A 17,005-nucleotide genomic window follows, 5' to 3' on the forward strand; every position below is an offset into this window, starting at 1 on the left:
TCAATCAATTACAAAGTCTCTGTTCTAAATACTTCTCCACCCCTAGGCTATACCTTAAGTCCACCACAAAGCCCCTCTTCTCAAATGGAGATTAGTTTCCAAACATAAGGTCAAAAGTTCCCCACCCCTGGATCACAACTGAATTTACCCCAGAGTTACATCAAGTTTAAACACAGCATTTAATACCCAAATGGAGGTCTTTTCTTCATCTTGACACGAGGCAAGTTCTCAGCAATCTTAGTTCCTGGGGAGACAAGGCTTAGCAAGGCCATAAGATACATTGCCAGTCCCTTCATGAATTTATCCTCTGTCTGTAGAACAGTCCTAGAACCCCTGAACACATTAGCAAAGCCCTCTCCCAGGATTTCTGTAAACATACAACAAGAAAATCCTTCTTCAGGGCTTCCGAACCAACAGAAAGGTTCCCAGACCCCTGCAACAACAGCATTGTCCTTCACCAGTGGACAGTATTCACTCTGTCTGCAGGACAGTCTCCAGACCCCTGCAACAACAGTACTGTCCTTCACCAGTGGACAGTATTCATTCTGTCTGCAGGACAGTCTCCAGACCCCTGCAACAACAGCACAGTCCCTCACCAGTGGACAGTATTCATTCTCTGTCTGCAGGACAGTCTCAGGGCTTCTTAGCGAACAGCCAGGTTCCAGGACTTCTTCAACAAAAGGACTGTCTTTCACCAGTGGACAAATCTGGCAAAACAACATCAAAACAGACAGACAAAGTACCAGCAAAACAGCCATGTCTCCTCAGTCCTTGGCAGCTCAGGGGGCAGGTCTCAAAAGTCCAGGGCAATTCAAAGCGGCCCCCAGCAATTCTCTTAGTTTCTCTCTCTCCACGAGGTGCTGCTTCCAAAAAAATCTTCCGCCTCTCTCTAGTGTCTCTCCAAATCTACCTCACCAGCTCCTCCCAGTTCAGGACTTTCTTTTCACATCAACAAGCCCATCCCACAGGTGGGATTAACAAACTCTGGGTTTTAACACAATCAATTTGAAAACCAAGCCAATACAGGGGAATCTTTAATTGCCATTACTATCACAGTAGGGCAGGAAACAACTCCTCCCCATGGGGTCCAGAGGAGTTGATGGGATTTTAGTTCTGTTGGGTTAGTTGGGTTGGTTTTGTTCAATTGCTATTTTTTCTTTCATTAAAAAATTTCTGTTATGAGGTGGGGAGGAAAGGGATATATTTAGAACTCAGTTCTACAGGAGATCTAATGCAAACACAAAAAAATTGAAAATGGAAGTTACAAAGGCTGATAGAACACATAGGTGTTCTGTATCTGCTGAGGGTTAGAATTCATTTTCTCACCTGTAAAATAAGATTTGCACCAGGTAATTGGAATGGGTCTTTCTGCCTCTAAATCCATTGATCCAACAATGGCGGTTGTTTTTTTTTTTTTAATTTCCCAGTTGGGTTTGATAGAAAGTGCAGTAGACGTGGAATCCTGGCTCTCTGCCACATATTAGTCTTGAGACCTTGCAGGGGAGTATGGAGGAGGTAGGTAGGCTAGACTTGGAGCCAAGAAGGCCTGGGATGAAATCCCACTGACTCTCGGTCTCAGTTTTGTCACTTGTAACATAAGAGGATTAGACTGATGGCCTTCCAGCTCTCAATCTATGATACTGATACATGATCCACCAGACCATTTTCTCCCTTATCCCTCTTCCCAGTCTTGCCCTGTGTCAGTCCCCTTCACACTAAGATCCAATCACACTGGCCTTCTTGGGATTCTTCACACCTCACACTCCATCTCCCATCTCTGTGTTTTTGCACAGTCTGTTCCCTGTGCCTGGAATGCACTCCCTCCTTACCTATGCTCTTTAGAATCACTGTGTTCCTTTAAAACTCAGCTTAAGCATCTTCTACATGAAACTTTTACTGATTCCTGCTCTTTACTGATTAATCTTTACTCTTTTTTTTGAGGCAATCTGAGTTAAGTGACTTGCCTAGTGTTACATAGCTATTGCCTGAGGTCAAATTCGAACTCAGGTCCTACTGACTCCAGAGCAGTGGCCCCTAATCTTTATGCTCTTTATGGATCACCCCACCTACATTTCCTCCCCAACTGCTAGGGCTCCCTTCTTCCAAATTTTCTTGTATTTATTTTATATATGCTTGTATTGTTATTGTTTAGTCATTTTTCAGTCATGTCTGACTCTTTGTGACCGCATGTGGAGTCTTCCTGACAGAGGTCCTGGAGTGGTTTGCCATTTCCTTCTCTAGTAGATTAAGATAGAGGTTAAATGACTTGCCCACGGTCACAGAGATAGTGAGTGTCTGAGGCTGGATTTGAACTCGTCTTCCTTATGCATTTGTATATATACATATGTCATTCATCTACTCTAACAGAATGTAAACTCCTGAATATATTGGGAGAAAGGGAGAGATAGAATGGGGTAAATTATCAAACACAAAAGGGGTAAGAAAAAGGTTTCATAATGGAGGGGAAGAAGGGGGAGGTGAGAGGGAATGAGTGAGCCTTACTCTCATTGGATTTGGCTTAAGAAAGGAATAACATACACTCAATTGGGTATCTTACCCTACAGGAAAGTAAGGGAGAAGGGGATGAGGGGGGGAGGGATGATAGAGTGGAGGGCAGATTAGGGGAGGGGGTAGTCAGAAACAAATACTTTTGACAAGGGACAGGGTCAAAGGAGAAAATAGAATAAGTGGGGTGTGGGATAGGATGGAGGGAAATATAGTTAGTCTTTCATAACATGACTATTAAAGAAATATTTTGTATAACTACACATGTATAACCTATATTGAATTGTTTGCCTTCTCAATGAGGGTAGGTGGGGAAGGAAGAAGTGAGAGAATTTGTAACTCAAAGTTTTAAAAACAAATGTTAAAAAATTGTTTTTACATGCAACTGGGAAATGATAAACAGGCAATGGGGCATAAGAAATCTATCTTGCCCTACAAAGAAATGGAGTGGGGGCATCAGAGAAAAGAGGGAAGACCTGGGGAAGGGGTAATCAGAATGCATGCCATCTTGGGGTGGGGGTGGGGTGTAGGAGAGAGATGGGGAGAAAATTTGGAACTCAAAACCTTGTAGAAATGAATGTTGAAAACTAAAAATAAATTAATTCAAAAAGAAAAAAAAGAATGTAAATTTCTAGAGGATAGGCAGTGTTTCATGATTGCCTCCGCATCCCTAGTACAGTACAGTTGCACCATGGTTTCTAAGCAGTGGCACTACTTTGGGGGAAATGTGGGGTTCCAGAGAAACCAAAGAATATTAGGACTGGAAGAGACCTCAGAACACAGAATGTGAAAGCTGGCAGGGCCCTTAGAACAAAGATCAGAACTGGGAGAGACTTTGGTATATGGCACATCATTGTTAAAAGGACCTTGGACTGTCAGGGCTAGCTCTTAGAACACAGATTGTCAGAGGTGGGCAGGACCTTAGAACATGGGATGTGAGAGCTAGATCTTAGAACACAGATTGTCAGAGTGAGCAGGAACCCTAGAACATAGAAGTTGGAGCTGGAAGGAGACTTAGAATATGGAATGTCAGTACTGGAGAGGGGGCCTTGGGATATAGAATGTCAAGACCTGGGAGAGAGCTTAGAATTTCAGAACCTAAAATTTAGGATATTAGCATTAAAAAGGATCCTAGAGGGACTATCTGAGTTGAGGAGGGCCTTAGGGCAAGGGTGGGGATGAATTCCCTTGCCTGTCTGGTTCCTTCCAATGCTAAATCTGCAATCCTATGATCTTTTTAGCTTCAACTCTCTGGTCATCTATGGTTGTGACCTCAGTGCAACACTCACCTCTCTTCCCTCCACCCTTTTTTAAGAGGGGAAGGAAGTGAAGGCCACAGAGGGTCATCTTCCTCAGTTTCCCCATCTGTAAAATTAATGTCTCAATGGCCTTCAAAGTCCACTCTAGATCTGAATCTTGGATCCTACCATCCTAATCCTGTCTGTCACTTTGAGCAAATAGCTTTCTCTCCCTGGGCCTCAGTTTCTCCATCTGTAAAATGAGAGGGTTGGGTTAGATGGCCTCTAAGATTTTTCCCAGCCATCAATCTAGAATCCTAGCTATATGGCTCAGTGGAGAGAAGACTGGGCTTGGAGTCAGGAAGACCTGAATTCAAATCCTGTCTCAGGCACTTGCTAATTATGTGACTGAATGCAAATCACTTAACTGATGTCTGCCTCAGTTTCCTCAAGTGTGAAATGAGAGTAATAATTGCACCTGCTTCCTTTGGTGGTTGTGAGGATCAAATGAGATGGGACTTGTAGCGTGCTTAGCAAAGGGCCTGACATGGTAGGGGCTTAATAATTGCTTATTTCCTTCCTGTGCTTATACCCCTGCTTCTAGATCTCTGATTATCATCTTCTACCCTCTTCCTTGTTTTTAATTGGGGGTGAAACTAAGACCTCAGAGAGCTCAAGTGCCTTGGCCTGCATCAGCCAGGCAGTGAATGACTGAGACTGGAGGTCCCTGGAGTCCCCATAACAGAGAAGGCACAGCAGGTATTCTAGAATAACTCGGCTCCTAGCTAACGGCACCTATACCAGTAGGAAGAAATGTGGCAGTCATTATTTTTTTTATTTGGGGAGCCATTTTTTATTTTATTTTTATTAACACTTCAGAAGACTTTAAATTAAAAGGCACCATGAGTGTTTATAGAGGGCCAGGAGGCAGGCGAGTTCCGAGCCCAGTGAGGAGCAGTCAGTGTGCCAGAAGGCTGGCTCTTGGTCTTGGTGGGAGCGCACAGGCCCAGCATAGGGTCTGTTAAAGCATGGCCAGGGCAGCAGGCCAGGGCAGGCTGGGAAGGCCCTCCTCACGGCCCTGCTCCCAGCTGACTCCTCTTCCATGAGCAGTGGGAGGGTCCTGACCCAGCCCTTTTTGGCCGCTTCATTTTGGTTTGGCTTCTCACACCCAGCTGCTTCCCAGTGCCAGAATAACAGAGTCCCAGCACAGACCACAAGAAAGGGCCCCCTTGGAGCTGAGGGAGTTGGCCAAGTCAGGCTGGGAGTGGAGAGCCGGAGAGAGTTCAGGCTTTTATCTGCCAGCCCGTTAAACTCATAGATGCTGGAAATAGGGTTGGTATCTGCAAGTGGGTGTGGGTGCGTACACATATGGTCTTGGGCACACAAGGCAAGGCCAGGTGATGGCTGATGGGAAAAAGCACAACTTGGAAGCCATGGGCCTTTTTTGTGACAGTGCTCTGTCCACTTACAAACTCTAGAGAAAGTACTGACCTGCGGGCAGCTAGGTGCTGCAGTGAGTAAGAGTACTGGCCCCAGAGTCGGGAAGACCTGAGTTCAGTTCCGGCCTCAGACACTTAACACCCACACAAAAAAAACTAGCTGGTGACCTTGGGCAAGTTACTTAACCCCAATTGCCCTCCAAAAGGCAAAAAAATAAATAAATAAATAAAGTACTGACCTGCACTGGAGGGGGGAGCTTCCCAACCTGAGGGTTCCCAGATTTAGCGTCACCCATCATGTAGTCATTATTTTCTTCCTTTCCCTCCCCTGTCTCCTCCTCCTCCCCCTCTTCCTCCACCTTTTCATCTGTTACTATTATTGTGTATTATTAATATTTAATAGCAGTTGTGGGTTTTTTTGGAGGGCAATTGGGGTTAAGTGACTTGCCCAAGGTCACATAGTAATAGCAGTTATTAGAAAGTTTTGGGTATTGAGACAGGTTAATTTTACCAAAATGATCACTAGACTATATTGGATGATTCATCTTTCTGAGTATGGTACATGAAGGCCAGTTCAAGGGGCACCAGATTTGGAGTCAGAGGACCTGGGTTTGAGCCCCACCTCTAATCTCTCTGGGCTTCTTGTGTTAAATGAGGGTGGTGGGACAGCTGGCCTCTGAGGCTATGATCCCATGATCCCAGGAAGTCCTAGTAGACTGGAAGTCAGCAGCACCTGAATGTGGATCCTGCTTCCAATTGTTACCAGCTAGGTGACCCTGGGCAAGTCACTTAACCTCTGTCTGCCTTGGTTTCTTCATCTGTAAAATGAGGATAACAGTAGAACTGTTGTGAGGATTAAATAAGGTAATATTTGTAAAGTACTTTGCAGATGTTGGAGAGCTGTTTGGTATTTTTTTTTTTTTATGTCAGTGACCCTTTTGGCCATCTGGTAAAGCCTGTGGACTCTTTCTCATCATCTTAAATGCTTAGAATAAAATACACCGTATTACAATAGAAACCAATTCAATTGAAATTAAGATGTATTTCTTTCTCCAAGACCCCCTGAAGTCCCTCTGTGGTCCCCCAGCATGTGGGCCCCAGGTTCAGAGCCCCCTTGCTTTATGAATGTTAGCTATAATTATCATCTAAACAAGAACAGCGTTCTTGAGTCCAGCCATGTGTCCTGAAAGTTGGTTTTCAGAGGCACAGGCGGACTTATGGCCGGCTTTTGATTTGCAGTCCTAGTGACTTCACCATTCCAGCATTCTAGGTGATCTCTGGATAACTGGGTTTCTGTTAACACAGGAACCATGAGTTTCCTTGTTTCCTCTTTTTCTATTCTTGGGGTTCCCTTGGGCATCTTGGTCATGGGACATTGTGTTCACTCCCAGCATCTGGTGTGCCAGTCCCAGATGAGATATAAGAGCTATGCTAAGTATTGGAACACTGGCTTTGAATTAATTTTCCCCCCAATACACACACACATACACACACACACACACACACACACACACCTGGTGCATCTGGCCAGCATTCGCATCACTTTATAGGGTCCACCATGAAGCTCCATGAAGTGTTGTAAACCATACTGGTGATCTAACCAAAGCACGGGGTTGGCACCCCAGTATTGCTCACACCTGAACCTTCCCCCCCCATTAATGTTTGATTAATTTTGAATTTGGGGGATTTCTCCATAGATAGTGTCAACTGTTGGCCATGTCAGGTGTGATATGCTGAGGACTTTACATCTATTTCTTATCTAGTTCCTACTGAATAAAACCACGTTTCCCCAGCTCATCAGGGATGTCTAAACCAGATGCCAATCTGCCTACTAAATGCCCAAGCATGCTTTCTAAAAGTTTTTGCTGAGATAAAAAGGACCAATGAGCATTCTTTAAAAAGCTCAATATTAACAACACTAAATGTGAACAAGAGTAAATAATAACAATATTTGCAACAAGGATAAGATGTGTGGTATTAATTAGTATAGGGAACTTCCAGGTGAGGAAATTCCATTTACCAACACAGGGCAGAACCTTTTCTGTAATTTATAGTCACACAGTTCATAGAGTATTGGACAGAGGACTGGGCTTGGAATCAGGAAGACTCATGTTCATGAGTTTCAAATCTGGCCTCAGTCACTAAACCCTGCTTGCCTCCATTTCTTCGTCTGTAAAATGAGCTGGAAAAAGAAATGTCAAACCACTCTAGTATCTCTGCCAAGAAAATCTCAAAACGGAGTTACAGAGAGTTGGACACAGCTGAACCACACCCAAGGAGCTGACAAAGTCCTTGTAACAAATATTCATAGCTAAGAAAACAAATTCCCTTGTTGGCCGCATCAAAAAATGTCTGTCTCGTCCTTTGTCTTGAGTCTCTCACCTCTCATTCAGAAGGTATGGATAGAAGGCTTTGTCATGGGTCCTTTGGAATCATGGCTTGTCATTGAATCAGTCAGTTCCAAAGTCTTTCAGAGCTGTTTGCCTTAATTGTGTTGTTCTGATTGTATAAATTGTTTTCCTGATCCTGCTCATGTAATTCTTCATCCGTTCACACAAGTCTTCCCAGGTTCCTCTGAAACCACACTTTTCGTCATTTCTTACGGTACAATAGTATTGTATTCTATTCATATTACATAATTTTTTTCAGCCATTCTCCAAAAAGGGCACCCCCTCAGTTTCTAGGTCTTTGTTACAACAAAGAAAACTGTTAGAAATATTGTTGTACATATGGGTCCTTTTTTTCTTTCTTTGATCTTCTTAAGATCTAGAATTAGTAGTGGTATGCACAGTTTGGTGACTTCTGGTGCATACATAGCTCCAAATTACTTTCCAGAATAGTTGGATCAATTCACAACTGACGTCAGCATCTTTATAGTACCTGTTCTGTACTGGGTATAGAACAATGGGGTGGGGAGGAAGATGAGATGAGATGGGGTTGAAAAGGGGAATGGAAGGTGGGTCTCCTATTCTTTGGGATATTATTAGTGGAAGACATAGTGATTCATGTGTCTGATAGGACTTGTAAGAGGCAACCCTAAGATTCTTTGATTCTATGAAATAATCTTAGAATGCACTTATTAGGCAACAGATATACACATGGGTTTTGATGGGGGAAGGGAGAAAGGACTGCCTTGTTATCAATCGTGTGAAGAATTCTGTTGGCATCTTCCTACATGCATAATCATGCAAAGTACTGCTCCTTGTCACTAGGGGGCTTCAATCTAAAACCTTTAGTTGAAGTGATATTCCAAAGACATCATTAGCTTTCCCAACCCAGAGTGGAATGTATTCCCTTTGGGCTGAATTTTCATTTCCTCTGGCGCCATAATTGTACCCCATCTCCGATTCCATTATTCTCTCCCCAAATGCCCATACAAACAGGCCAGCCATTTCTTGTGAATCAAAATTTAATGGGGAATTAAAAAAATGAGCTGATTCAATGCCTACCAGGTAGAACAGATGTGTTTGATCATCTTGAAACCATGGTGAGGTACTTAGTGGAGCTCGCTATGGGCGACCTCTTGTCAGGTTGCCAGGCAACAAAAAGCATGCATTCCCTTATTCACTGCTATGAAATATTCCAGGAGACCAGTGGGCTCCCCTGTCTCCTGACTCCACTTCACATCTGATAGGCCCTGACCTTGTGGTTATTTATGGTGGAAGCTTCTACCATCCACTCCACTTCCCCATTTGAAAACCTTTTCTTTTTCTGTTGTTTTTTTTTGTAATTGTCATTAATGAATATAACCATCGACCAAAATCAACATTTCAGTAAATACCCGAAGCAGGATTTGGGTCCAGAACTCTTAGCTGCCACGCCACTCTGTTTACCTCTATAACTGAAGCTAGAAGAGAAACGGAGTCGCCCAGCCCCTGAACTGCCACGTAGGGGTGTGGACAGAACACAGGCAGTGCTCAGAGCTCAGGGCTTCCCCTTACTGTTCTGTGACCCCTCCATAAGTCATTGGATTAGTTTTTAGATCCCATTAAATTGGGGGCTCCTTTAAAAAAAATTCTTTGTATCCCCAGCATTTAGCATGGTCCCAGGCATACAGCAGGTGCTTAGGAGATGTTGCTGATCCTCAGTTTGCCCACCTGTAAAATGACATTAGACAATCTGTAAATGCCCCTTTCACTCTGGATTCAAGACCTTCCATCTTAGGCTACTTGGCTTTCAGCTTGAAACCTATGTTCCTATAAAGAATCAGGGATGCTTCTGAGGTGATGGCGGTTGTTTAGTTGTGTTCAGTCATGTACCATTCTTCATGACCCCTTTTGGGGTTTTCTTGGCAAAGGTACTGGAGTGATTTGCCATTTGCCTCTCCAGTTCATTTTTACAGATGAGGAAACTGAGGAAAATAGAGTTAACTGACTCACCCAGGGTCACACAGCTAGGAAGTGTCTGAGGCCAGATTTGAACTCAAGTCTTCCAGACTACAGGGCTGGCACTCACTTCACACATAGTTGCCCCTGCTCCTTAGGTAGTATTTCCATGAAGAATGCTACAAACCTTTGGCCATGAGGCCTAGAGGCACTTTTAACTTATGTTGGCCATGAAGTTTTGCAAGTTGTTTTTGGCATCAATATAGGATGAGGTCAGGTGGAGTCAGTGGAATTAAGTTGGTGGAAATTTGGGTTAAAGAGCCCAAGATACTGGCAGTGAACAGAAGTGGCCCAAGGGGCGGGAACTGATATCTGGGTGTCTGTCCCAATGATTCTGGATTCCAACTCTAAGAATCAGCAGAAATTTTTTAAAGAAAGATGTTAATTTTGGAGATTTACGAGCTTGTTTTAAAGGTTCCACAGAAGAGAATTTGATTTGATTCTCCCTTCCCCTTCTACTTTTCCTTCCCCTTCCCCTTCTCCTTCATCTTCCCTTTCCCTTCCCCATCCCCTTCTCTTTCTCCTTCCCCTTCTCCTTCATCTTCCCTTCCCTGTCCCTTTCCCCTTCCTTTTCCCCTTCCCCTTCTCCCCATCCCCATCCCCTTCCCTTTCTTTTCCCCTTCCCCTTCCTTTTCCCTGTCCCCTTCTCTTCCTTTTCTCCCTTCCTCCTTTCCTCCCTCTCAGGACCAGGCAGCACCATGGAAAGAGGCTGGGGCTTCCTTGGTCATTAGAGCAGTAATGCCGGCCCCATCTCCTTCTGCAGTCCTGCCATCCCATCTGCTCCACCTGCTTTCTCATACTGACGCTTCCACCCTGTCCCTTTATGTCCACAGAACATCATCAAGAAGGTGATTGGCCAGAAGTTTGTGTACAAGTTTGTCTCTTTCCCGGAGATCCTCAAGATGGACCCTCACGCAGTGGAGCTGAGTCGGGAGAGCCTCCTGCTGCAGGACGGGGACTGCAAAGTGCCTTCCGAGGCCCGAGATGGGCACAAGCACAGCCTGTCGGCCCTCAAGAGCGCCAGCCGGAACGAATACATCCATTCGGGCCTCTACTCGTCCTTCACCATTAACTCCCTCCAGAACCAGCCAGATACTTTTAAGCCCATTAAAATGGAGAAGCTGGAGGAGCCGCTGGACGGGGGCGCTCCTCCAGTGGACGAGGTCAGGACAGTCATCAGGTTTGTGACTAATAAAACAGAGAAGCCAGTCATGAGGCCTGTGGTGTCTCTGCCGTCCACCTCGGAGGCCGCAGCTGCCTCGGCCTTTTTGACCTCTTCAGTCTCAGCAAAAATCTCCTCCTTAATGTTGCCCGGTGCAGCCAGCATTTCCTCCACTTCCCCCTCCTCCTCCCGGTCTCCTTCCCTGTCACCGGACTCCCCACTCCCTGCTGACCCCAGAGGTCTCTTCCTAGAGCCCAGCTGCCGGGATTCTGACTCTTTGGAGCCTCTGAATCTCTCCTCCGGCTCCAAGACAAAGTCACCATCTCTGCCCCCAAAGGCTAAAAAACCCAAAGGTTTGGAAATCTCTGCCCCTCCGCTGGTCCTGTCCAGCAACGACATTGGCTCCATTGCCCTCAACAGCCCAGCCCTTCCCTCAGGATCTCTCACTCCGGCCTTCTTCACAGCACAGGTAAGAGTCAGGAGCCACTGGCCTGAGTCTGTCTGGGGCCCCGGTCGTCTGAGCCATCATCATGCTCGCTCTGGATGGCCGTGCTTCCTGTCCCTGGGACCCCAGGCGTCATGATAGAAACATGCCCTGCCGTCCTTTTTTCTCTCCATCAAGAATGCTAACCAAAGGAGAAGTGTTCTGCTGGGGACAGCTTTGGATGTCGGTCAGGGATTTCCGGGGCCTGCATGTTCATATTAACTTACATCCGCCATTTTTTCGGTGGAAAAGCACATTTAGGCACATTATTAGCATTTTGATTCTCAGTATGGTCCTTGTTAGTTGGGCAGAACAGCTTTCATCATCATCCCCATTTCAGATGTAGCAGGAGGAAGCCATGGCTCATAAGGGTCAATGAGTTTAAGGTCACAGTACTATTAACCCCACCTTACGGACCTGGGGAAGCTAAAGGGGACTTAGGGGAAGGCTCTAGTTTAGGAACACAGTAGCTGGTGGAGTGACCTGGTGGGACAGCCAGCCAACTGCTTGTGCTAAGTACTGGAGACACAAAGAAAGGTCAAGACAGTCCCTGCCCTCAAGGAGCTTACACATACAGGAGATACAGACCAGACAAAGTGGAGATAATCGTAGAATCATCTCAGGGGGGGTAATCTCAGGAGGCCTCACTAATCCTCTTTTAGAGACAAACAGAAGCTGGGGAGGAGCGACTACCCTAAGGGCACACAGCACTTAGTGAAGGTTTCCTGATGGAAAAGTGAGACTCCAAGCACCTAGAGGTGAAGGTTTGGCTTAGAGCGGAGACTCAAATCCAGCCTCTCCACTGCTTTCCATTGCACCACACTGCCTGGACTGGTTTCTGTGTTTATAATATCATGTGCTATTTTAGCTCCTAAAAAATGCCATATGTATTAGTTTTGGGAAAACCAAATTCATGATTTTTTTTTTCTTTTTGGAGGGGGGAAGGCAGGGCAGTTGGGGTTGTGACTTGTCTAAGGTCACACAGCTAGTAAGTGTTAAATGTCTGAGGCTGGATTTGAACTCAGGACCTTAGACTCCAGATCTCAATCTACCCCCTGCATTGTTGTTCAGTTATTTCACTGGTGTCCAACTCAGTGTGACCCCATCTTGGGGTTTTCTTGGCAAAGATACTGAAATGGTTTGCCATTTCTTTCTCCAGCTCACTTTACAGATGAGAAAGCTGTGGCAGACAGGGGTAAGTGACTTGCCCAGGGTCACACAGCTAATAGGTCTCTGAGGCTGGATTTGAATTGAGGGAAGTCCTCCTGACTCCAGGCCTGGTCTTGCGTGCACTATGGCGCCACCTAGCTGCCCCTCAGGCCATACACACAGTAACTTCCAGTGGGAGCCAGTGGGAGAAATGCATCAAGGAAGGGACATGGAATATTTATAATACCAGTTTGTTCATACGTTCTCCATCATCTGGGTTTGTTTCAAACCCCAACGTGCAGTTTGTTGCAAAGCTTTTTTTTTTTCTTTTTTAAGGCAGCATCTTTTTCTCTCAAATAGAGCTCTATCTCCTGGTCTGAGAACACATCCTTCTCTCATGAATGGTGAGACCCACTGTTGGGCCAGCCCCTTGCAGAAGAATAGCATCACTGTCAGGGCTTCCCATTAACTGGAAAAGAGAGCAGGCATTAGGGCTGTCTGGTGGGCCATGCCGCGAGCCAGCAAGGCTCCCATGCCAGATGCTGAACCAAGGGAGCTGGTCCATGCCATTCCAGGCCTGCTCAAGCTGCCAAAAGTGGGTTAGTCCACAGACCTCTGGGCGGCTTCTGGATTGTGCCTTGATAAACCCAGACTCACCCTGGGGGTGTAGAGAATATCTTCTGTCATCCCAGTTCAGATTGCTAGGGGGCGTCAAAATGCACAGAGTGCTGGGGCTGGAGTGAGAAAGACTTGAGTTCAAGTCTTTCTCTGATACTTCCTAGCTGTGTGACCCTGGCCAAGTCACTTAATTGCTGCCTGCCTCAGTTTTCCTTATCTATAAAATGGGAGTACTAATAGCACCTATCCCAGGGTTGTTGTGGATAAGATAATATTGGTAAAGTGTTTTGAAAAATTACAGTCATCTAATTTATAAGTGCTGGCCATTCCTTATTTCTTCATCACATTCTTGAAGGCAGGGAGTGTTTAATGTTTGTTTTTGTATCTCCCAGGCCTGGTTTATTGACTTTTTGGGGGAAAGTTGTCTTCTGCCCCTGAGTTCTCCATATGAGTCATAACAAAAGGTTGTGTATCTTTAGCATATCAGATGAGATTATATATGTATATATACATATATGTATGTGTGTGTATGTGTATATAAATGTTAGCAGTTACATTATTACTACTGAGCACTTAACATTCTCCCAAGTGTTTTCCTAAGCACTGCCTCTTGGGACAAGCCGTGTAAACACTTCTCTTCCTATTTTACAGATGGGAGAGCTGAGTCTCAGAGAAATTAAGTCACCCTGCCACAAGGCTGGCCCCTGGCTTTGCCTCCTCAGTCTAGTCCTGGTCTTCTTTCCAATATAGGGGAGGCAGGGGGGGGTGTCCAGAGGAGACAGCCCAGTGAGTCAGATCAGTTCCAACGGTTCTGGCATCCATCAGGGCAGCAGATGTCTCAGCCAGATGGCCTCTGCCTCCCTGGGAGAGCTTTTCAGGACAGCCACAGGGGCTGGAAACGAGCCTGGCCACAGTTAGACTCACATCATTTCATGGCTGGATAGAGCCCGAGAGAGGATTATGCATTACAGGTGAGGACACTGAAGGGCAGACATGAGCCAGTGACCTTAAAGGCAGAGAGTGCAGGCCAGGCCTCCCGGCTCATGGCTCATTGGTCCTTATCCTCCATGCCTGGACTCTGAAGCCTCCCTTTGTCAGGCTGGGGCTCCCGGCGGAGGCTCTTTCCCTGGCTCCTGCCCCTTGCTAGGCATCTGCAGCATAGAGGGAGGCTGACCTTCCTCATTTTACAGATGAGGAAACTGAGCCCAGATGGGTCAAGCGAACGCCATCATGGGAAGTGGGATTGATGAGTACATTTTCCACTACACAATGAAGACTGTTTTATGTATAAAGAGATGCTCTCTCATACCTATCCCAGCTCAACTTTGGAGGAGTCAAGAAAACTAGCAGGAGCCTTGGAGGCAGTGGGCAGATCTGGAGTCAGGGAGACCCAAGTCCAAATCTGGGCAAATCACATGACCTGGACTTGCCTCAGTTTCCTCACCTGTAAAATGGGGGTGATAATAATAGCATCTACCCCCTATAGTTGATGTGATGATAAAAATGAATTATTTGTAAGGCTCTTCGCAGACATTAAAGTATCCTATTGATGCTTGCTGTTATTATTTTTTCAGATAAAGAATCTGAGCTTAGGGAAGGAGAGAGGCTTGCCTGCAGCAGTTTTAAAGAACCTCCTATGAGTGTGAGGAAGGTTAGCCTTGGGCTCCCTGGAGTTGGGGTCCAGGTAGTGCCAGAGATGCCATGTTAGGTGAGGATTAGGGGGAGCCGACAAAATGTCAGAATGGCTTTTGTACCATTGAAACCAGGTGTTTTCTCACTGAGCAAAAATGTCATGGGACAAAGGGCAGGTAAATGGTTCAGGAATAGTTTAGCTCTCTAGGGCTCAGAATAAAGAGATTTGGAAAACTGCCAGTCAGTTTGGACAGTTAAGAGAAATCCCTGCTATGAAATTCCTTTGCTCTTAGAATAGTGGGGAAAAAATTGTTGCAGAAATGGCCAGAGTCTTGGAATGGTCTGAAAGGGGTGGGCTGGATTATGTCACTGGTTGGCTATTTGGGCCTCACCGTTTTGGAGGCCTGGTTCTAACAGGCTAAGGACATGACCAGATAACCCCATCCCTCTTCACCCCTGCACTGTCCGGAAGTTTGACTTCTCGCCTCTTCAGTTAGTCATTCAAGAAGCATTTCTTGAAGCCCTACCGTGTGCTAGATGATGGGTATATAAGGATAAAAGATGGACTCTGTCGACAGGGAGATTACATTGCACAGGAGGGAAACAACATACACACAATTGTGTAGTGAGAGGCAGCCTGATTCAGTGGGTAAGGTGTCCAATTTGAAATCAGAAAGACCTGGGTTCTGGTCTTGCCTCAGACACTTACTAGCTGTGACTTGGGGCAAATCACTTAACATCTTGGGGTCTCAGTTTCCTCAACTCTGAAATGAGGAGGTTGGTGTCTATAGGTCCCCTCTAAATATAAATCTCTAATCCTCTAAGGAAATAAATACAAAATAATTTCTAGTAGTTGGATAGCCCTGTACATTTTACAAAGTGCTTTCTTCATAACTGGAAAAAATAATAGCTAGCATTCATTTAGCGCCTGACGGTTTAAAAAGAGTTCTTCTGTGTTTTCATTTGACCCTCATGTCAACCCTGTGAAGTTGGTGGCTGTTATTTCCATTTTACAGAGAACATTAGGATGGAGGGGGTTAAGGGACTTGACTGAAGTCCTGCAACCCTTTGTGTATCCTTTGTGCCTTCTATCTGTGGGACATAAAATTCACCCCCAAAGGGGGGGGGGGAGGAATGGTCTGGATTTATTTTTATCAGGGTGGAGTAAGCCCAATATGGAAAATCCCTCCACAGTTGCAACCCTGTGACTCATCCATCTCATTCGACATTTTCAGACTCCGGAACTCAGGTAGATTCACCACCAGAGAACGAACATTCAAGTCCTGAAATGTTTTCATAAGCTGCCACAAGCAAGTATCTGTGACTCAGCGCTGACATTGTACTGGGCAGACACTGTAACATTAGAGCTGATGCCCTTCTTTCTTTTACTTAGTTGATGTGATGATGTGAGGCTGTAGTCATATGCCAGCTATGAGATGAAGCGGGCGTGGATGTGTGGGGTGTGGATGCTCTGTTCTTCCCCATCATCCTTGGGGCTGAAAATCAAGTTCTCTGACCTGCTACCACCAGCCAGTGGGTAAGCAGGGGGTGAGATGGCAGTAGGGGCTTTGGTTGTGAAAAGGACACACCCAGGGCACCATCTGTGAGTCTGCTGGTGACTACTTCTCTGGGGCAGGGCACCCACATGGGTTTAACCCACAGTTGACCAAGGCAAGACTGGATGGCCTCTTAAGATCCTTCCCAACCCTAAATCTAGGCTCCCAGGAATGCCAGTCAAAACTAACCAGTTTCAAACTGGTATTTATGTTGTCCACTATAGATCTGAACCATGAAGTTATTCAACCTAATTTTTGTTTTGTCCAAAACTGTGATCTCACTGCTGATGGGAATTTCCATGACGAAACTCCCCCCACTAATGTAGTTGTGTGCCTACTCTGTAATTTGTGGTCTTAGAGACTCACTTGGGGTACTGAGAGGTTAACTGATTAGCCTGGGGTCAATATATAATTATCAAGTTGTCCTTCCTTAGAATAAATTTCTCTATGGAGTTAGCTGTCCTAATTCTCTATCATCTGGCTGTATACATAGAGGATGGGAACTGGACTTGTATTATCAGCAGTGCAGAGAAACTTCTGGTATTAAGAACCTCTTCACAAAATGGAGGTCTAAAACTACTCTCTAACTCATAGATTGGGGAGATGCCTGGGGGCTTTCAGGTGAAGTGACTTCACCCAAATCCCAGGGTCATTCATGGAGTGGATGACTTAAGTGGATGACTTTAAGCTCTGGACTTAAATCCACATCTTCAAGACACCGAGTTTGGTTTACTGTTCAATATTCATTCAAAATTCATCATTTATGGGCGGCTAGGTGGCACAGTGAATACAGCACCGGCCCTGGAGTCAGGAGGACCTGAGTTTGAATGTAGCCTC

At 45.5% G+C, this 17,005-nt stretch overlaps 1 protein-coding gene across 3 annotated transcripts in view; it reads left to right on the plus strand.

The window, feature by feature from the left end:
- The window catches only part of ELK3 (ETS transcription factor ELK3), a 94,174-nt gene that overhangs the window by 59,130 nt on the left and 18,039 nt on the right, over positions 1-17,005 (plus strand). For all 3 annotated transcript variants that reach the window (XM_069095195.1, XM_069095196.1, XM_069095198.1), the window contains one exon: positions 10,401-11,198. In XM_069095195.1, the coding sequence (XP_068951296.1) occupies positions 10,401-11,198 (798 nt within the window). The remainder of the gene's footprint in view (positions 1-10,400; positions 11,199-17,005) is intronic.

Source organism: Petaurus breviceps, unplaced genomic scaffold, assembly GCF_028583685.1.
Source record: "Petaurus breviceps papuanus isolate PSGF00001 unplaced genomic scaffold, PetGlider_PUasm1.0 225, whole genome shotgun sequence".
In the NCBI taxonomy this organism is placed as follows: Eukaryota; Metazoa; Chordata; class Mammalia; order Diprotodontia; family Petauridae; genus Petaurus; species Petaurus breviceps.